General features: G+C 44.5%; 1 protein-coding gene across 3 annotated transcripts in view; it reads right to left on the reverse strand.

Moving 5' to 3' along the window:
* LOC139278615 (ATP-binding cassette sub-family C member 9-like) overlaps positions 1–21,616 on the reverse strand; it is a 250,863-nt gene that overhangs the window by 8,414 nt on the left and 220,833 nt on the right. For all 3 annotated transcript variants that reach the window (XM_070897599.1, XM_070897597.1, XM_070897598.1), the window contains 8 exons: positions 19,835–19,948; positions 19,039–19,159; positions 14,490–14,620; positions 5,940–6,018; positions 5,488–5,596; positions 4,134–4,237; positions 1,571–1,704; positions 529–591 (listed from right to left, as the gene is read on the reverse strand). In XM_070897599.1, the coding sequence (XP_070753700.1) occupies positions 529–591; positions 1,571–1,704; positions 4,134–4,237; positions 5,488–5,596; positions 5,940–6,018; positions 14,490–14,620; positions 19,039–19,159; positions 19,835–19,948 (855 nt within the window). The remainder of the gene's footprint in view (positions 1–528; positions 592–1,570; positions 1,705–4,133; positions 4,238–5,487; positions 5,597–5,939; positions 6,019–14,489; positions 14,621–19,038; positions 19,160–19,834; positions 19,949–21,616) is intronic.

The following is a 21,616-nucleotide window of genomic DNA, read 5'->3' on the forward strand; positions in this document are numbered from 1 at the left end:
GCCTTCAGCTGTTTGGAACTCCCTCTCTAAACCTCTCTGCCTCTCTATCCTCCTTTAAGATGCTCTTAAAACTTACCACTTTAAACAAGCTTTTGGTCATCTGACTTAATTTCTTCTTTTGTGGCTCAGTCAAATTTACCTGTTTTGTCTGGTAACATTGTTGTGAAGCGCCTTGGGATGTTTTACTATGTTAAAGGCGCTATATAAATAAAAGTTATTATTACTATTATTTTACCCTGGAGCTTTCAGCAAGGTATAAAAGTGTTGTGATAACCCTGTATAATTGATTGTTACTTAAAGCTGATGCCATCATTTAGATATGGATCGCCTTTAAATAAAACAATTCAGAAAGTGGAAAAGACAAACCAATGTGATACAATGCTAAAGAATAAAACTGTAAAATTCAAACATCCATAAATATCTACAACATAACAATATTCAATGCATTATAAATGAGGAAAACACAAATGAAGATTAAATATGAAGACTATAATAGCACAGATACGCAACGTAATCATTTGTACTTACTGCGATTGTCACCACAGTACGATCAGCAAAAGCTGTCATTACTACCTTCTGCAAAATGCTCTCCTATTAAAGAAGAACAGAGTTAGAAGTTACAGAGAGTCTGTTAGTTTAGAAGTGGCCCAGCAAAAATAACTTAACTACAAAATTGCATGGAAGATTTTTTTTTAAGAAACATTGATTTTCCTGTTAGCATTGAGATGCTTAAGGGTTTCCTTCTCTGCTAGGCCCTTCCAATAATTGCAATTCTAGGGTGCGCTTTGGAGTAGGCCCATTGCAAAAGATGTGTGTCTCCAAAACACTCCTGAGCTAGACGACCTCAGTAAACCATGCTGCAGGCTGGTTTCCATAATGCAAGCTTCCTAACCTTGGCATGGTTTCCTGGTATCGGGCAGCTCTTGTGCTGGTATGAAGTTGTGGCCCCCTTTCTTTAGAGTAGAGGTGCTGCAGGATGTATTGGAATGTTCCCCATAGTTGATGTGCAATCAGACATTTACAAAAGACAAATCTTCTAAAAGGGGAGTACTTTAAACAATTGCACTCTCCTACATTTTCTTCTCCTTTACATGTAAGGAAAACAGGAAGAAAATAATTCACAGACTTTCCACACTTCATGAAGACGTTGTTTTACCAGTTTTCTAGTTAGGCAGAGCTGTTGAATTCCAGTCGTGTAAAGTCACGGATCTCGATATTGGTTCACGTCCGACTTTGGGCACAAACCCAGTGGCAGCCATGAACTGCTACGTTGCAACTGATGAGAAGGAGGACCACATGAAATTGGTCCTCTTGCATCATCAGGACATGACTAGCATGCTGAGGACAGCAGTCGTGGCCCCAACAGGCTGGTCGCGAAGAAGATGAAGATCTGCTGCCAAAGGACTTGCAAAGGCGGCCAATCCACTACTGCCCATTTTACACCCATGCCAAAGTTGAATTTCACCCCCATTAGGTCAAAATTAAGTGAAATATTTCATATAGATTTTGTAAACCCATCCTCCGTTACGTGATAGTAAAGTGCTGGTCTGTCCTCAAAGGTTTAACTTACTGTAGCCATGTCAATGGAAGCTGTGGCTTCATCCATGATCAGAATGCTACTCTTCCGCACAAAGGCCCGAGCTAGACTGAAGAGCTGTCTCTGTCCAACGCTGAAGTTCTCTCCACCTTCAGTTACCATGGCATCTGCAAAGAGAACAAGCAGGCTGCAGTTACATGTTCAAACCATAGGCCAAGTGTTGTTCAGGCTTTGAAGCACAGCACTCAATTGTTGGCCTTTCACTAGTGATGATTTCGAGGGACTGCCTATGGTAATGATGTGAGTACATAAGTAAGTAATTTACTGTGTATTGAAAGGTTTTTCACAGGAAGAAAGAGCCTACATTTATACAGTATATTTCATATCCTCAAGGTGTTCAACATGAATTACTTCTGAAATGTGGTCACTGACATGTAGGCAAATGCATCAGGCAACAAGGTCCCACAACCAGAAAACAAGATAAATGGCCGTTGGAGAAGTGTTGGCCAGAACACCGGGAGAGTTCAGTTGCTTTTCTTTGAATTGTACGATGCGATCTTCTATGTCCACTTGAACAGGCAGACGGGATCTCGATTTAACATGTCATCTGAAAGATAGAGCCTCCAGCAATACAGCACTCCCTCAGTACTGTGTTGGGAGTATCAGCTTAGACTTTTGTGCTCAAGTCTATGCAGTATACATAAAGTTGATTGATTTTGTATACGAGGCCAAGTCAGTACATTATTATCCTCATTGAATAATATCACTACTGCCAAATAGAATCATATTTTCTCACATAAACCGCAATGAAATGTATGACATTTATTTTTCACTTTATATCCATAGAATAGTATAACATGGCAGAATAAGGAATGGTGCAGTAGGCCCATTGACTTCAATGATAAAGAAAATTGAGGGTGATGTAAAACAAAATGCCGATTCCATTTGAACCTGTTTTACATTACTGGGGAAACCAATTTCACCCTCAGACTGTACAAGATTCGCACATGAAGAGTGGTCACTTAGGTGAGCCATCAGGGCTCTTCCGGTATATATGGAACTGCAAAGTATATGGGTCACCATTTCTTGTGTTAAAAAAAAAGTGTTAAAGTTGGGTAATGGAACTATAATCTATGTCAGGCACACCATGTCAGAATTGAGCCCTCTCGGGTCAAGTAGAACACAGCTATATGCAGAATAAATCTCCCAGCATGCTTCAGCCCTAACCCAGAAGAGCGCCGTCTACTGCACAGTTGTGGCCTTTCTCCAATTTCCACCCAAGCCAAATTAAGTCTGCAAATGCCGCTCCACTAATTAATGTCAAATTAGGAGCACTAGGAGCAGTAGGCCTTTGTTTACCAAGAACTTGATGCTCAGATTCATTCCACTTCGCATATGGAGTTTCATTAGCACACATGAGCACAGCATTGATTGAGCAATCAATTTTGGATATGGCATGCGATGGCCTCTAGTGCAACCCCACTTCCTTCGTCTCACCATTGGTGGCCGTGTCTTCAGCCGTCCAGGCCTGAAGCTCTGGAATTCCCTTCCCAAACTTCCTTGCCTCTCCATGTCTCAGCCCTCTGTTAAGATGCTGCTTAAAACCTACCTCATCAACTGTCCCTAATCTCTCCTTCTTTGTGTCAGTGTCCATTATTTTCTGAGAAGACTCCTGTGAAGCTTGGGATGTTTTACTGCATTTAAAGCTGATTTATAAATACAAGTTATTGTGGCCAACGGACTCTAAATTCTTGTGAATGGAATGGGTATCCACAGTGATTTTTGTTATTCATTTTAACCCTTTGTTGTCAAAGATAGTGAGAGTAAGAGAGAGAAACACACCTCAGTAAAAATCCCGAGGATCATCAGCCTTTTATTTATCTTTGAACATAAGCTTTTACCTTGACTCCATGATTCCAAAGGGTTAAAATGAAGCACCAGTGAAAGAGCAATCTGTGGACTCAACAGCCTATCCTTCAAACTGAAGGAAACTGCGTGTCAAGAAAATAAAGGGAAAGTAAAGAAAAATCCCACCTCACCAAGATATTTTTGGGAGCATGCTTTAGTGTATAGGCAGGAGATAGTAACTAACTAACTGGCTAGTGAAGTTATGCTAAACTTGTATCGAACCTTGGTTAGACCACACTTGGAGTACTGCGTGCAATTCTGGTTGCCATATTATAGAAAGGATATAGAGGCACTGGAGCGGGTGGAGAGAAGATTTACAAGGATGATACCAGAACTGCGAGGTTGTAACTGTCAGGAAAGGATGAACAGGCTGGGTCTCTTTTCACCAAGAAACCAAATAGGGAATTCAGAAGAAACTTCTTTACCCAGAGAGTGGTGAGAATGTGGAGGCGAATAGTATCGATGCATTTAAGGGGAGACTAGACAAGCATATGAGGAAGAAGGCAATAGAGGGTTATGCTGATAGAGTTACCCTGAGCAAAAGGGATGTCGTATGATACTGGGTGAAACAGACTGAACAATGCTGGGGTCAGTGCTGTGAGAATCGGCATTAAACCATTAAACCTCATCCTCGATACTTTTAATCCCGGTATCTTACAAAGAGTTTTATGGCGTTGAGCAGACGTACTTAATCCTCCTGGCAGCGACTTGACCATGTTCTTTAGTTGAGCTATTTCTAATGCCTCCCAGAGTCTATCATCTGTGCACTTGCACTCTGGATCCAAGTTAAAGCTGAAAAGAAATAAGAGTTTGTAAAAATATCGCTGTATACATTTTTTTTTTAAATATAGTTTTGATGATATTTTTTGTGTGCATTTTAAGGGGAGGATCTGTGTTGGAGACCCAGTTTTGGCACAAAGTACAAAAATCAAACAGGGGCAAAATCTGAAGCAAACCCCTCCCCTTTGCGCTCTCAAAATAAAGAAAGACTTGGATTTATATAGTGCCCCTCATGACCACCAGACGTCTCAAACGCTTTATAGCCAATGAGTACTTTTGGAGTGTAATCACTGTTGTAGTGTGCGAAACAAAGCAGCCAATTTGCGCACAGCAAGCTCCCACAAACAGCAATGTACTAATGACTTGATAATCTGTTTTTATTACATTGATTGAGGGATAAATATTGGCCAGGACACCGGGGATAACTCTTCTTCGAAATAGTGCCACGGGATCTTTTCATGGTAAAGGATCCCATGGCACTATTTTAAAGAAGAGAAGAGAGTTATCTTCTCTACGTCTCCCCTATCAAATCTTTCCAGAAGCTTAAAGACCTCTATCAGGTCTCCCGTCAGCCTTCTCTTTTCCAGAGACAAGTGCCCCAGCCTGAAATGCAATTGGATCCTTGCAGTGAGATGGCAATTTTTGCAGAACTCAATAAGTTTGAGACTATTGTACATCACTTAGTGAGAGTCTTTAATGCCAACTAAAACAGGATAATTGAGAAACCTTGGATGAATTTCAGTATTACAGCAGAAATTGCCTCACGACAAAAGGGGAGCCAACTGGGATCGTGATGTATGAAAACATAATGACTCCACTGATAGCTTAGTTATTAAAAGTTCAAGGAACCCCTGGAAAAGTAGTTTAATTATTTTTCTTTTGCTGTATCATACAAGTTGGAGCATGACTTTATTTCCACTGGTAATTCTCCATTGTTTAGACTTGTACTTAATTAATGGCCATGGCAGGAGAATATGGTCAGGTGGAGGAACCTATTGCGGTGAAAAGCTAGGAATTCAAAGCGCACTCGGTCCGATATCCACCTTTCTTGCTTTCTCCTCAACCCTTTAGACATTCGACACTTTCAGCTTTTCATCGCAATGGGTTTCTGTGTTTAATGTAAACTGTAATGTTCAATTTGACGTATAGCAGATGAGCGGTCAGACCATTCCAATTTACGGCATATTCTGGGCTGCTCTCCAAGACCAAGAAAAGAACACTTAGGGTCGTGGAGCCAGCAGTGGCTGTAAGTGCTTGCTTACCGAATAGATCCACTAAAAAGTACAGGGTCTTGCAAAATAATGGAAAGTCTGGAGCGAAGTGTATGAAGAGGGAGCTTACAGATGTCTATTCCATCAATGACGATTTTACCTATTATATAAATATAAAACACTATAAGTACAAAGGACAAAGAGCCAATAACCTTCTGAAATTTATTGTGACTTAAGTCATTTGTTTTTTTCCAGTTAAATAAATCACGTTTGCAGATTGATGAAATTCTTCGATTGTGAGCCTTAACCAGGAACAGCCAGTTAAAAAAAAGATTGTTTAACCATAAATCATAACAGAAAGTGACTCCTACCTGTGGAAAATAAGTTGCAAATCAGTGCCAGAGATAATATCCTGCGTTCTCGCAGTTATTAAATAAGAAGGTTACCATACACTTTACTGTTTCACAACGTTGGCAGACTGCATGATCTATGGCAAGACTGACCTTCAAATATATCCACCATCCTGAAAAAAGCCAGAGACAGGGAAGATTTTCCACTGCCGGTGCGTCCACAGATCCCAACCTGGAAAAAAAAGGCAACGCACATTCAAACACTGCCTCTTTTGTTTGTTAATGTCAAATGGGCTTTAATGCGTGAGCTATTAACTGGAAACCAACTTTTATAATATTTTGCTCACACACAAACAGGGATAAAAAAAAAAACAAAGGTGTGCATCGTAGCTAACACATGTGCTAAATGTGCATCAATCTGTAGCAATTTGAGAGTGAACATACCGCTGTGTGCAATACCTGCCCGACCTGTTGTCCACTGCTATTCCTGCCTTCAAGGTGCGGGAGTAAGTGCAAAGGAGAGCGGCAGGGAATTGAATAATGATTTTTTTTTAATGGTGACAACTATTAAATTGAAAAGAAATTTAAAAAAGCATTTATATAGTGCCTTTCACGACCACCGGACATCTCACAGCTCTTTACAGCCAATGAAGTACTTTTGGAGTGTAGTCACTGCTGTAATGTGGGACACGCAGCAGCCAATTTGCGCACAGCAAGCTCCCACAAACAGCAATGTGATAATGACCAGATCATCTGTTTTTGTTACGCTGATTGAGGGATAAATATTGGCCAGGACACCGGGGATAGCTCCGCTGCTCTTCTTCGAAATAGTGACATGGGATCTTTCACATCCACCTGAGAGGGCAGACGGGGCTTCGGTTTAATGTCCAACTGAATTCGTAGTGAAATGAAAAAAAAAGCAGGAAGACCATAGATTAGGGTAAAATATGCACAAAATGTTAGAAGAGTAATAAATGGCGAGATTGTGAATCCAGTGAATAAAGGCATTTTACATTTTAGTGATGTTGAGTGCTCAACATCTTCCATTGCTGGAAATCACCTGTTTGCATTTTGCACTGAAAAGCAAAATCTTTTCTGATCTGATACTTGTTCAGACAGTGAGATTTCATTACAAAGAGAACATCGGGAGGTTGGAAATGCAGTAATGGGCAAGCTGGGGGAAAAGGTCACGGGGTTTTCTTTCATGACCTTCCAATAAAATATATTGATTACTTAAAAAAAAAACAGAAGTCAGTAAATACTCTGAATGAAACTCCTAGCTGTGGCTCAGTGGTAGAATTCTCACCTCTCTGTCAGAGGTCAAGGGTTCAAGTCCCACTCCAGAGAGTGAGCACATAATCTAGGCTGACAATTCAGTGCAGTGCTGAGGGAGTGCTGCACTGTTGGAGGTGCCGCTTTGCGGATGAGATGTTAAACCGAGGCTCCATCTTTCAGGTGGGCATACAAGATCCCTTGGCACTTTTAAAAGAAGAGCAGGGGAGATCTCCTTGCAAACATTTATGTCTCAACCAACATCACTAAAACAGATTATCTGGTCATTGCTGTTGCTGGTTGTGGGAGCTTGCTGTGTGCAAATTGGCTGCCATGTTTCCTACATTACAACAGTGACTACTTCAAAAGTATTTTATTGGCTGTAAAGCGCTTTGGGATGTCCTGAGTTCATAAAAGGCGATATATAAATGCAAGTCTTTCTTTTGAACAGGCAGTAGAGTCTGATTGGCTGTATCCACCAAGATGCTACCAGCCATAACTGCGGGCATTGGCACACTCACATTGGTATGTATGATATGATTGGAGGCAGGATGGTAGGTGAGGCCAGTTCAGCTCAATTGCCATCGAATTCCCTGACATACCTCCTTTGATCGTGTTTGCTCTCTTGCAATGAAATCCTGACATGGGGTCTTTGAAAACATATTGCAAAACTTGACCATTGAAAAAGCGACCATGTACTTTTTGGTGCTCCTTTTTGACAAGTGGTCCAGTTAGAATCATTGAATGGTTGCAGCACAGAGGTGGCCATTCGGCCCGTCGAGCCCGTGCCTGCTCTCTGTAAGAGCACTTCAGCTAGTCCCACTCCCCCGTCCTTTCCCCGTAGCCCTGCAATTTTTTTTTCTTCAGGTACTTATCCAATTCCCTTTTGAAAGCTATGATTGAGTCTGCCTCCACCACCCTCTCAGGCAGTGCATTCCAGATCCTAACCACTCGCTGCGTAAAAAAGTTTTTCCTCATGTCGCCTTCGGATCTTTTGCCAATCACCTTAAATCTGTGTCCTCTGGTTCTTGACCCTTCCGTCAATGGGAACAGTTTCTCTCTATCTACTCTGTCTAGAGCCCTCTTAATTTTGAATACCTCTATCAAATCTCCTCTCAACCTTCTCTGCTGCAAAGAGATCAACCCCAGCTTCTCCAATTTATCCCTGTTACTGAAATTCCTCATCCCTGGAACAATTCTTATGAATCTTTTCTGCACCCTCTCTACGGCCTTCACATCCTTCCTAAGGTGCGGTGTCCAGAATTGGACACAATACTCCAGTTGAGGCTGAACCAGTGTTTTATAAAGGTTCATCATAACTCCCTTGCTTTTGTATTCTCAGCCTCTATTTATGAAGGCCAGGATCCTGTAAGCTTTTCTAACCACTTTCCGAATCTGCCCTGCTGCCTTCAATGATTTGTGCACATATACCCCCAGGTCTCTCCATTCCTGCGCCCATTTATGATTGTACCCATTAGTTAATATTGTCTCTTCTCGTTCTTCCTACCAAAATGTATCACTTTGCACTTTTTTTACATTAAATTTAATCTGCCACATGTCTGCCCATTCCACCTATGTCTATGTCCTCTGGAAGTCTATCACTATCCTCACCACTGTTCACTATACTTGCAAGTTTTGAAATTGTGCCCTGTACACCCAAGTCCAAGTCATTAATGTACGTCAAGAAAAGCAGTGGTCCTAGTACCGATCCCTGGGGATCGCTGTATACATTTCTCCAGTCCAAAAAACAACCATTCACCAGTACTCTCTGTTTGCTGTCACCTAGCCAATTTTGTAACCATGCTGCCTCTATCCCTTTTATTCCATGGGCTTCAACCTTGCTGAGCTTCAACACCTGTTCAATTAGTGGACTTAATGCTGGGTGGGATCTTGACAGGAAACATGGATGATCTGGAGCTGCATTCCAATATCTTCATTTTTATGCTTTTTAAACATATATGAAGCCCTTGCACATTTTACACGACAGTGTTTGAAATGAGCAGGGAGGAGGAGCGAGTTTGGGAACCCTCGATTTTCCAGTCCGGCTCGCCCAGTTACCATCAGTGCAACTGTTCACACTGAGCAGAGCCTCTAACATTTGTTGTGTCATTATTAATGGAGCTTTGGTAAATTTTTAACCCAAATCCCCCAAATTCCTCCAGAGACAACCATGTTTGATGCAAGTTAATGCACATACTTGGTGTTAATAGCCCAGAATTTGCTGGAGCGGGGCATCTCGGGGCATGCCCTGTTAGTTAGACTTTATCCCTCACCCTTCATCTCCTAAGATTTTTGCACTGCTAATTAGTGGAAGTGCGAGCCGATGATAGCACGACAAGGGCCTTGGTGAATGACGGGACCAACAGTTCATTTCCTTAACCATTGAGATTTAATGAGAAAGGAACAGAGGAACAATGGAGAAGGAAATAGGGTGAATTAGAGTCAAATCAGTTACAAAGAGAAAAAAAAAGGGAAGAAAGATTGGATTAATAGGGAGAGAAAAGAGATAGAAAGAAAAAATGTTTTAAAATGTGAAATTTTACATTTTAAGAATCTTTGAGAACAATTTACTACATGCAGGAATGAGATGCCACAGTTTTAATTGTTCCCTTTCTGGGTCAGAGAGTTTGAGTGGCAATGCAGGAATATTAATCTCCTCATTAAAAGGGGTCCTTATGCTGTTAAATACCAGCCCTACCTGTGAGTTTAATTGGTACTTTCTTGAGACTCATGGGGAGGTTGACGGCAAGCTGCCATTTTCACGAGGCAAATTGTCCAGCAAGTGCTCGGCTGCAAAATGCTGCATAATTTACACACTAATAACAATGAGCTCATTATATTCGTTGTTATTCTGCCAGCAAATTCTGCCCAATGTTTTTTTTGTCTTGTTCATAACTTGTTAAGCACCAATTTAAGGTCATAATGTACTTGTCTTCACTTCCAGCAATCATCATCATCATCATCATAGGCAGTCCCTCGGAATCGAGGAAGACTTGCTTCCACTCTAAAAGTGAGTTCTCAGATGACTGTACAGTCCAATGTGGCAATTGCAGTCTCTATCATAGGTGGGACAGACAGTGGTTGAAGGAAAGAGTGGGTGGGGAGCCTGGTTTGCCGCACGCTCCTTCCGCTGTCTACGCTTGGTTTCTGCATGGTGACGAGACTCGAGGTGCTCAGTGCCCTCTCGGGTGCTCTTCCTCCATTTTGGGCGGCCTTGAGCCAGGGATTCCCAGGTGCCGGTATCAAGGAGGCTTTGAGGGTGTCCTTGAAATGTTTCATCTGGCCACCTGGGGCTTGTTTGCCATGTAAGAGTTCCGAGTAGAACGTTTGTTGAGGGAGTCTCGTGTCAGGCATGCGGACGATGTGGTCAGCCCAACGGAGCTGGTCAAGCGCAGTCAGTGCTTCGATGCTGGGGATGTTGGCCTGAGCAAGAACACTGACGTTGGTGCATCTATCCTCCCAGTGGATTTGCAGGATCTTGCGGAGGCAGCGTTAGTGGCACTTCTTCAGCACTTTGAGATGTCTGCTGTATATGGTCCATGTCTCTGAGCCATAAAGGAGGGCGGGTATCACTACTTCCCTGCAGACCATAAGCTTGGTGCCAGATTTGAGGTCCTGGTCTTTAAACACTCTCTTCCTCAGGCGACCAAAGGCTGCGCTGGCACACTGGAGGCGGTGTTGGACCTCATCGTCGATGTCTGCCCTTGCTGACAGTAGGCTCCTGAGGTATGGAAAATGGTCCACATTGTCCAAGGCTTCACCGTGGATCTTGATGACAGGGGGGCACTGCTGTGTGGCGGGGTCAGGTTGGTGGAGAACCTTTGTCTTACGGATGTTTAGTGTAAGGCCCATGCTTTTGTATGCCTCGGTGAAGGTGTTGACGATGGCTTGGAGTTCAGCCTCTGAATGTGCGCAGACGCAAGCATAATGGTACATTACAACAGTGCACAGTGAACAGTACAGCACTGCACTTCAAAAGTACTTCATTGACTGTAAAGCACTTCGGGATGCCCTGAGGTCGTGAAAAGTGCTTTATAAACCTTTCTTTCTTTCATTTCATTATTGAAGTAAAGTCAATGCAGGGGGGGACTTTAACCCCCAAAAATGGGGGGTTTGGTTCGGGTGGAAAGTACAAATATAAGAAAATTCAAACCCAAACCCAACACACCTCGAACCCGCCCACTTCTGGTTTTAATGGAGGCGGTGGTCAGGTGACCAACCCTTTCCCGGTAGGCGGGACACTTCTTTAAATATTTTAATGAGACTGCGTGCTTCATATCTTTTCTCTGTTCCAGCTTTAATGCTGGCCGGACAGGTTTCCCAAGCTTGTGGGCCAGGAGGAGTAGGAGTGCTTCCCCTGGCCCCTCAAGGCAACCCTTGAACCTCCCCAGCATTTCGACTCCATGATCCGGTGCCCTCATAATGTCCTCCATGACCCGTGATCTCCTCTTGCCCCCCCATCTCCTTAATGGGCCCCCCCCCTCCCCACGATATTCTCCCCTCCTCCCCCGGCCCTCCCCTCGGTGTCCCCCCTGACCCCCGATATCTCCTGACCCCCTGTCGATGTACTTCCACGAACCCACCTCCCTCATTCTCTCCTCTCTGCGACCCCCCCGAACCTATCTTCCTCCTTCTCTCCTCTCTGCCCCCCCATGTCCTCAATGGGCCCCCCCCCCCCCAACGATATTCTCCCCTCCTCCCCCGGCCCTCCCCTCGGCCCTCCCTTGACTCCCGATCTCTTCAGACCCCACACTGATGTCCCCCCTGACCCCCAAGTCAATGTACTTCCACGAACCCACATCCCTCCAGCTCTCCTCTCTGCACCGCCCCCCCCCCCCCCACCAAACCCATCTCCCTCTTTCTCTCCTCTCTGCCCCCCAAACCCACCCGAACCCACCTCCCTCCTTCCCCCCTCTCTGCTTGCTGGCTTCGGCTTGGTGCCAATGGCTTGCCAGCCTGACAGCTGGCCAGCTTCTCAACCTGATTGGCTGCGGCCGGGAAACGGAGTCCAGAAATGGTAATCGGGTCCTCCATTAAACATGGACCCAAAGCCGATCCCCTGCTATTTCCCTGCCAATAACAGGGCCAATGTCACAGAAACAGTCAGCAGTGATCCAGTACAGAGCATAGCACATTCCATCAAAAGGAGCAACTCAGCTGTTTCACGTGTCACAGTAACATGGATACATGAGAAAGGAAGAAGAGTCGAGGGCAGAAGTCAAAGATAACAGGATCCAATATTGCCCCAGACAGGATGTATACCAGCAACAACACAGCAAGTTTCATTCATTGAGAAACAATTATGAGAAGGCGACGTCTGAGTAAGGATGTCATAGAAGGAAGGACTTGCATTCATGTAGCACTTGTCAGATCCTCAGGATATCCCAAAGTGCTTTACAGCCAATGAACTGTTTTTGAAATGTAGTTACTGTTGTAATATAACGGCAGTGAAATGTGCACAGCAAGGTCCCACAAACAGCAATGTGATGATGACCATATTGAGGGATTAATGTTAGCCAGGACAAAGGACAATCCTCTGCATGTTCTCAACTGCTTCATTCTAAGTTCTCTGTTCTTGATCTGAACGGGTTAGTTCTCTACCAAGTTCATTACTTCCTTTTGTGTGGCATTTCCTACAGGTTTCTGCATAAATTCACATTAAGTGTACTCAGGTACTCAAGGAAACTCGTCTGACATCTGTAATTTACTTGCATTGACATCATGACTACCTTTAAACTGGGTTTATTCATGCTCATTCTCTCACCTTTGCACTTTACTTTAAGCTTGACAACTTCTTCCACATATATTCCAAGCCAAATTGAGTTCTTGTGTGATGGCCTTCCCTGATTCAGCCTCTGCTGGGCATTCATGGCTTGTCATTTCACCCCCTAGGCCATAGACACCACTTCCTTGTCCCTCATGCTATCAACTGTAACCTGCAGATCTTGATGCATTCACACCTTCTACACTCCCTTTCCATTTGACCCAGACATTATGTACTCTGGAGATGCATTGAGCCACAGCATTATTTACTTTGACTAATTGGCTGTTTAGCTCATCCATCAGCTTTCTTGCAGGTACTTTTCAACTGGCCAATCTCTTCTGTAATTTTTAGCTTACCTTAACGTACTTGGGGCTGGATTGTTGGCTGGTTGCCGCCTCTGTTTTCTCCCCGGACAGGCGGCTATGGCGGCGGTGAGCTCTTCTGGGTGGGCGGCCAGCTTCCAGGGCCCCGCTGGGATTTTTGGGGCAGGTTTCGATGGGGCGTGGAGCATTACTGCCCAGAAGAGGTGAGCCGGTGTGCAATACCAACTCGATTTTTGGCTCCCACCCGACCCGTAGGGCTCCGTAGAGCGCCCCCTGCTGGGACCGCCTGTGAAAGTGGGCGGTCCGAGCTGTAGCGGCTGCAGTGAGGTAAGTAATGTCCACCTCAGGTAAGTGTGGTTGGTTTAATTTTTTTTTCCCGATTTATGTTGTGGTGGCGTAGGTTATTTATTGTCAATGTTTTTGGTGGTTTTTTTCAGGTTTATTTCCACCCCCCCCAGGCCTCTCTCAGAGCGCTGAGGCTGGCTGTTTAGCTCGGGATTTTCGCCTATTCAACCGGCCTAGCGCCCCAAACAACGCCTCGTTTAATGCCCCGCCCCACACTCAGGGCCCAGTTGCCCAATTTTGCTGACTGAGGCGCAAACTGTTCCCGGGGGCAAACTTTACCGCCCCGTCGCCATTACCGCCCGGAAATGAGCAAAGCTGAAAACACAGCCCTTGAGTTTTATCTAAATGTGATGAAAAATGGGCAACAATTTAAGCTCCCATTTAACTCATTGCCTGCGCAATGTGAGTAATTTCGCTCCACACTGAGAGTGGGGGCGGGGGTGAAGTTATTAAATCAAGAATCTGATATTATGAATTGAATGGACATTTGTACATGCTGTTACACACAAAGTTCATTCTAGTAGTAAAACATTTACAAATTGCAGATGTGACAGTGTAGATGTTTTTGCATTAATTCTTTCAATCTTTTGAGCTAATTAAAAATCAAAAGAAAAATTAAATGATGAAAGAGAGAACCCTCTATCGGCCCCGTCAAGATAACCAGATATCCATTCTGATTGGCTCTGGGTCTAACACAGCACAATACACAAGACAATGAAAATGACGGAAGTAATATAATTCTGTACCTCTGATTTGAGAAACAAAACAAGTCTGTTGCATAACATACACTTTGAGAATCAGTGGGTTTCAAGCTTGAATTTGAAATTTCTTGAAATGGGTTAGGCTGTCTGGATTACATCTCTGATATCATTGATTCCATTTCATTCCCATTTCCCCTTGTAGTGCAGTACTTGTCCCATTGCTTACGATAAGTTTGCATAACCTCTCCGAGTTCTTAGGAGCACCGTTAAAGAAGATTTGTAAGATTCTCTTAATTACCTTCTGGCCAGGTGTGATGTAGGCTTTGACATGTTTAAGGACAGGTTTGAGAGTCGGGTCATATCGAACACAGAGATCCTGAATCTTTATCTCTCCTTGCTGCGGCCAATCTGCTGGCACCTGTGATGGGTCTGGATAGAATATGAAGATCGAGAATGGATACATAATCTCAAACAGATATTGTTCATTGAGGTCTTTTTAAAGGTCTTCAGAATTTGCTTGAATCTATTGCTCCTTATTTTCATCAGTCCACACATAAGCAGCTCAGAACAACTCATCTACTGACTTTCTCCCCCTTCCTATCAGTCCACACTGGGTTCTTCCATCTAAACAGATACCCAGGATCAGGAACTTGGCATGTGGGGAATCATAGGTGACAACCAGAACTCGAGGACTCAGGGGCATAGTTTGTGGATGTTCCGACTCTCAGCACCACATTTTATTGTTTTTAGATCTGGGGAAATTCCAGCAAAACTTCTGGAACATCACTTCCCGGTGGGAAACCGACGGGTTTGTATCGAGCCTCGGTTTTACACCCCACCCGATTTTGCTCTGCATTGACTTCGGAACATAGGAACAGGAGTAGGCCATTCAGCCCCTCGAGCCTGTTCCACCATTCAATCAAATCATGGCTAAATAGGTGAATAATGTTTAAATTACCCCCATATAATCTAACAGGCATCACATCAGGATATTGATACATATTTTAATTGACTCATTGATACACACTACTTGTAGCTATGGGCTAGATTTTATGAATAAGCATTTCTGGCACAGTGTCATGCAAAGGGAGCACATATCGGAGAGTGCATCAGAAATAGGAGAGATCAGCAGGCCCGAGTGCCTGATGTCTGCACCCACAATGAAAAGCTCTGGGTGTGGCATGCTCACTCGTAATTCTCACCCCTCTAACCCTGGGCAGAACCAACACACAAAGGCACAAATGACTTAAATTCAAGGTGCAAAGAGGTCGCATTTACTCAGATGCTACCTCAGGTTTAGAGGTGATTATGTACTCCTGACCAGGTGAATGGGTTATAGGAACATAGGAAGAAGAGTAGACCATTCAGCCCCTCGAGCCTGTTCGTCATCAATCAGATGATTGCTGATCTATATCTTAAATACCTGCCTTGGTTCTGTATCCCCTAATACCTCTACCTATTAAAAATCTATCAATCTCAAGTTTTACATTTTCAATTGACCCCCAGCCTCACCAGTTTTTTGAGAGAGTTCCCGATTTCCACTACCCTTTGTGTGAAGAAGTGCTTTCTGACATCAGGCTTGAACAGCTTAGCGCTAATTTTAAGGCTGTGCCCCTTGTTCTGGACTCCTCCATCAGAGGAAATAGTTTCTCTCTATCTACTTTTTTTTTTTAGCTATTAAGGGAATCAAGGGATATGGGGACAGTGCAGTGTTATGTTTAGAATAACTCCACAAGACTGAGTACTGTAAGCTTAAATTGATGTGACCTTAGTCTCTTTAATAAAACTCCAGAGTGCCAAAGCAGCATAGCAGACAACCTTTTATACTCGCTTGCATGAGGTGTGCAGGTGACCCTTGGGCCTCCAACAGGTGCGCCCTCTGGTGGCAAGTCTTACACAGTTATAATGCTTACATACATAACATGCAGGAAAGTGGAGTTGGGGTAGAAGATCAGCCATGATCTCATTGAATGGCGGAATAGGCTCGAGGGGCCGAATCCTGCTCCTAATTCTTATGATCTTATGTACCTTACCAATTCCTTTAATCATCTTAAATACCCCAATTAGATCACCCCTTAATCTCCCATACACAAGGGAATACAAGCCTAGTTTATGCAACTTGCATTCATAATTTAAGCTTTTGGGCCCAGTAAATTCTGGTGAATCTGCTCTGCACCCCCTCCTGAGGTGCGATGCCCAGAACTGAACACAATACTCCAGATGGGGTCTAACCATTGCTCTATACAACTGTAGCATAACTTCCACTGCTTTGTATTCGTTACGGACAGGGTTACAATGCGGTAAGCACTGAGCGCGTGCCAGACACAAGACTCCCAAAACAAGCACTCTACTTGGAACTCCTTCACGGCAAACGAGCCAAAGGTGGGCAGAGGAAACATTACAAGGACACCCTCAAAGCCTCCCTGATAAAGTGCAACATCCCCACTGACACCTGAGAGTCCCTGGCCAAAGACCGCCCTAAGTGGAGGAAGTGCATCCGGGAGGGCGCTGAGCACCCCGAGTCTCATCGCTGAGAGCATGCAGAAATCAAGCGCAGGCAACGGAAAGAGCATGCGGCACCTGTCCCACCCATCCCTTCCCTCAGCGACCTGTGACAGGAACTGTGTTTTTTGTACTGGACTGTTCAGCCACCTAAGGACTCATTTTAAGAGTGGAAGCAAGTCTTCCTCGATTCCGAGGGACTGCCTATGAGGATGACTGACTCTCCAACCCGCACTCCCTGGGAATGAGGCTCCCTTCTGGGCATGGGATCGTGGAATCGCCCCCTTTATGACATTGCACACTTGACGATGTGAAATCTCCGCATGGCAGATCATGCAAATACTGGGGAGATTTATGTAAGTTTTCTAGTGACCTTCCGTGAAATAGAATAGCTACAAAAATTGTACTCGGATGAGTCTCCCAATGGCTTATTTGAAAAGTTTGTTGGCCAGTGGGGAACTGAGCCACACAGGTTAGAAAACCCCTCACATATGATCTGCGCAGTAGTCAACTGGAACAGGCGTAGAGCTAGGGGAGGCGAGGAAACATCATTCTGCTGCTGTTCACTGGCCAGTGACTGCTAGAAAGTGCAAGCATGTGGGCAATAGGTAAGGATCGAATTGTGATGGCCTCATGGTTGAATGGCCCCAGACCCTCACTGACTAAGCTCACAAATAAAGAATGGCCATTTAGCGAGGTAATGGGGGGTTGACCATGTCAGGGGCCCAAGTTTCTGTCCTCTAAGAACGGCGCACCTCCATAAGGTGCGCCGATTTTCTGGAATAAAAAGGGCGCCGAAAAGTTACCTTGTGATTCTGCGAGCTCCTCAGGATGTCTTCGTGCTCGGCGTGGTGCAGCACAAGGGGTCGGGGGCGGAGCTAGGTACCAGCGCTGAAAACAGTGCCGAGACCTCTGCACATGCGCGCTAGAGTGTGCACGTATGTGCAGTAGCTCCTCGCCCCTGAGGTTGCGTGGGAGGGGCCCGAAGCACGCCGCCCCTAGCCCTAGCCGAATGGGCTCACCGGGCAAAGATCGGACTCGGGCCTCCCTCCAGTTCAGTTCCCCCACCCCCATTCAGCTCCCGGTCCCCCCCCCCTCCCGTTCAGCCGTTCACCCTACACCCCTCTCCTCTCCCCCCCTCCACGTCCTTGATGGGGCCCGCCCGGCATCTTGCTGAGGGCGGGCCCCGTCCGAAGTCTTCGGCGCGGCCAGGCATCGTCGTCGTCATCGTCGGGGCCCGTTCAGCCTCCCTCTCCCCCCTCCTCTCCCCCCTCTCCTATTCCTCCCCCTTCCTATTCCCCCCTCTCCTATTCCCGCCCTCCCCCTCTCTCCCTTCCTTCTCTCTCCCCCCTCCCCTCCCCTCCCTCCCTTCCCTCCCCCCTCTCTCTCCCTCCTCCTTCCCCCCCGCCCTCCTCTCCCCCCTCCTCCCTCCCCCCCCTCTGTCAGAAACACAGAGAGAGAGAGACACTGACAGAGAGAGAGAGAGACACACACACTGACAGAGAGAGACACTGATAGAGACAGAGAGAGAGAGACACTGGTTGGGGGGGGGGGGGGGGAGGCGTCCCAGCATGCTGTTGGAGGGCTCCCGGTGCTGCAGTCGGTGAGTAGAAACTTAATTTTTTATTTATTGATTGATTTTTTATTATTTTTTTCATTTTTAATCTTTTAATTTTTTTTGATTGATTTATTGGTTGATTTATTGATTTCTTTATCATTTATTATTGATGATGGCTCTTTATTTGCAAAAGTGAAGTGTTTAATGTTTGTAAACCCCCTTCCCCCCCATCTTTCGTTCCCTATGCCTGATTTATAAATTTAGGCAAGGTTTTTCCGAGCGTACAAAAATCTACACTTACTCCATCCTAAGTTAGTTTCGAGTAAGTTTTCGCTGCCTAAACTTGCAAAACAGGCGTAAGTGACTGGACACGCCCTCTTTTGAAAACAAAACTGTTCTAAAATGAAACTATTCTAACTCACTAGAACTGGAGCAAACTAAATGCCGAGAATTGCAATTTCTAAGATGCTCCATTCGAAACTAATTGCTCCAGAAAAATAGGAGCAACTCAGGCCAAAACTTGAGCCCCTTATAACTAAGCGTAAAGAGGAGAGAAAACTAGCGTGGCACAAAGAATTGTACTCAGCAATATGTGCATTGCACAAGTTAATACACAGTTTGCCCGATTTGCTGAATGTTTATACATCGGAGAATATCAACATACATCAGTTTAAAAAAAAGCCAAATGTAGCAATGTTGTGTACTTTAACAAGGACACTTCTACCTACTATCTCTTTCTACTTTTAGGCTCACATTCCAAGGGGCATATTGTATTTGTAAATCATACCCATGGTTCCTTCATAATTCTCACTCTCAATGTTCAGGAAACTGTTCACCTTCTTCACAGCTCCCATCTGCACTTCCAAGTCGGCGAGATTTCTCACTACCCAGTTGAGGTAATTACAAACCTATACAAAGAAAGAACTTGCATTTAAATAGCGTCTTTCAGAACGTCCCAAAGTGCTTCACAGCCAGTGAAGTTCTTTATTGAAGTGTTGTCACTGTTGTAATGTAGGGAAATGCAGCCAATCATCTGTTTTACTGATGGTGGTTGAGGGATAAATATTGGCTATGACACCGGGGAGAACTCCCCTACTCTTCTTCAAAATAGCACCATGGGGTCTTTTACATCCATCTGAGAGAGCTGACTGGACCTCGGCTTAACATCTCTTGCAAAATCAAATCAAATCAAAGATAAAACATAAAGGTGGCCTGCATAACTCATGAGAGATTGCAAATACAATAAATATATTTAACAATTTCCGATACAGCACCTTCCATGTCACATACTGTTTACTAGGGTTTAATGAGGCTTTGTTGGTTTTGCATTTGCTTTCAATTATGTATTGGTTTCATGAAAACCTGTTCAAAGAGAGCAAACTAAAGAATGTCATGTAACTGACAGATACAACAACTAGCTTTGCATTGAATATGAACTTAGTTAACACACGTAGGAAATGTTCAGTTTGATGCTGAGCTCTAGCAGGGTCAACATCAGGCATGATCGTTGTGTAGCTGATGGCACTGCATACCAATGATTTGTGGGATCATTATATTGGACAAAGACAAACAATTCTACTTACCGTTAATGCATAAGTGAGACCAAATCCCACAAGGCCGGATGGAAGATCTTTGTAATTGGAATATGCTATGGAAGCCAGAGCCGCAAGGAGTACAATGTAAGCACCAAGATAGTCCTGTTTAAATCAATAGGAAGAATGAGTCAGGTTACTGTAACATTACAAGCTATCTACTGTCATGTATTTGTTTCATGGGGTCTTTGCTTAAGAATTCATAGCAACACATTGGTATTAAGAACTAGTTGGTTTATTAATAAAGGTTTAACAATCATACTACACATTACCAGTTCATCCACCAGGCTCACGACCACCTGCCTCATCGTGGATCCCCCGAACCCAACTGGCTGGGGTTTTATTGAGTCTTATAAACATCACGTGACTGGCTAAACCACTCGCAACTCAACAGCTCTCAACTATTTTTGTTGTATCTGTAAAACAAATGTAAATCAAGTGCCCCCTTACTAAAGGGGCACTAAAACCGACAATTTAAACAAATTAAACTTTAAACAGTCAAATTAAAATTTGGTTGCCGGGGTTGATGATGCATTCCAGTCCCTCCGGCGCCCACCTCTCACGGAAGGTGTACCCTGGCTCGGATGTAATCGCAGAAGAGAGGCAGCTAGTCGGGCTGAACGACCCCCTCAACCGCCCGCTGCCTGGACCGGTTGATGGCTACCTTTGCCATGCCCAGGAGCAGTCCTAAGAGGAGGGCTTCTAACCCGCCTGCTTCCCTCCGCACAGGGTGCCCAAAGATGAGGAGCGTGGGACTGAAGTGCAACCAGAATTTGAGGAGCAGCCCCTTCAAATAATGGAATAGGGGCTGCAATCTCACACATACAACATAACATGTAACATGGACTCCTCCAGACTGCTATCATACAGGGCTTCTCAAACCTCATGGGTACCCCGGGGTCTGCTCCCATGGAGATCACAGGACATACTCGAGTAACGCTCAGCACCAGCGGCATAGTTGGCATAGGTGCATGAGACTGCTATCTCTCAAGGTGATACTATACTTGTCATGTGTGCACCTGTGAGTATGCTCATAGGTTTGTAGAGCTGTTGAGTTGGGAGTGGCTTAGCCAGTCACGCGATGTTCACAAGCCTCAATAAAATCCCAGCCTGTTGAGTTCGGGGATCCAAGATAAGGCAGGTGGTTGTGAGCCTGGTGGATGAACTGGTAACATGTAGTGTGATTGCTAAACCTTTTGCTAATAAACCTACTAGTTCTTAATAGCAATGTGTTGCTATGAATTCTTAAGCAAAGAACCTATGAAGCAAATACATTACAATACTCAACCTGGCTAGCCTCCCAGCTAAAGGTGGACAAGTCCTCGGACCTGATGGCCTACATCCTAAGGTCTTAAAAGAGGTGGCTGCAGAGATAGTGGATGCATTGGTTGTAATCTACCAAAACTCCCTGGATTCTGGAAAGGTCCCAACGGACTGGAAAACCGCAAATGTAACACCCCTATTTAAGAAAGGAGGGAGACAGAAAGTAGGAAACTAGAGACCAGTTGGGAAAATGCTGGAGTCCATCATTAAGGAAATGTAGCAGGACATTTAGAAAATCATAATGCAGTCAAGCAGAATCAGCATGGTTTTATGAAAGGGAAATCATGTTTGACAAATTTGCTCGAGTTCCTTGAAGATGTAACGAGCAGGGTGGATAAGGGGAATCAGTAGATGTCGTGTATTTGGATTTCCAGAAAGCATTTGATAAGGTGCCATATAAAAGATTACTGCACAAGATAAGAGCTCACGAGGGTGGGGGTAATATATTAA

This window comes from Pristiophorus japonicus, chromosome 13 (genome assembly GCF_044704955.1).
Source record: "Pristiophorus japonicus isolate sPriJap1 chromosome 13, sPriJap1.hap1, whole genome shotgun sequence".
NCBI lineage: Eukaryota > Metazoa > Chordata > Chondrichthyes > Pristiophoridae > Pristiophorus > Pristiophorus japonicus.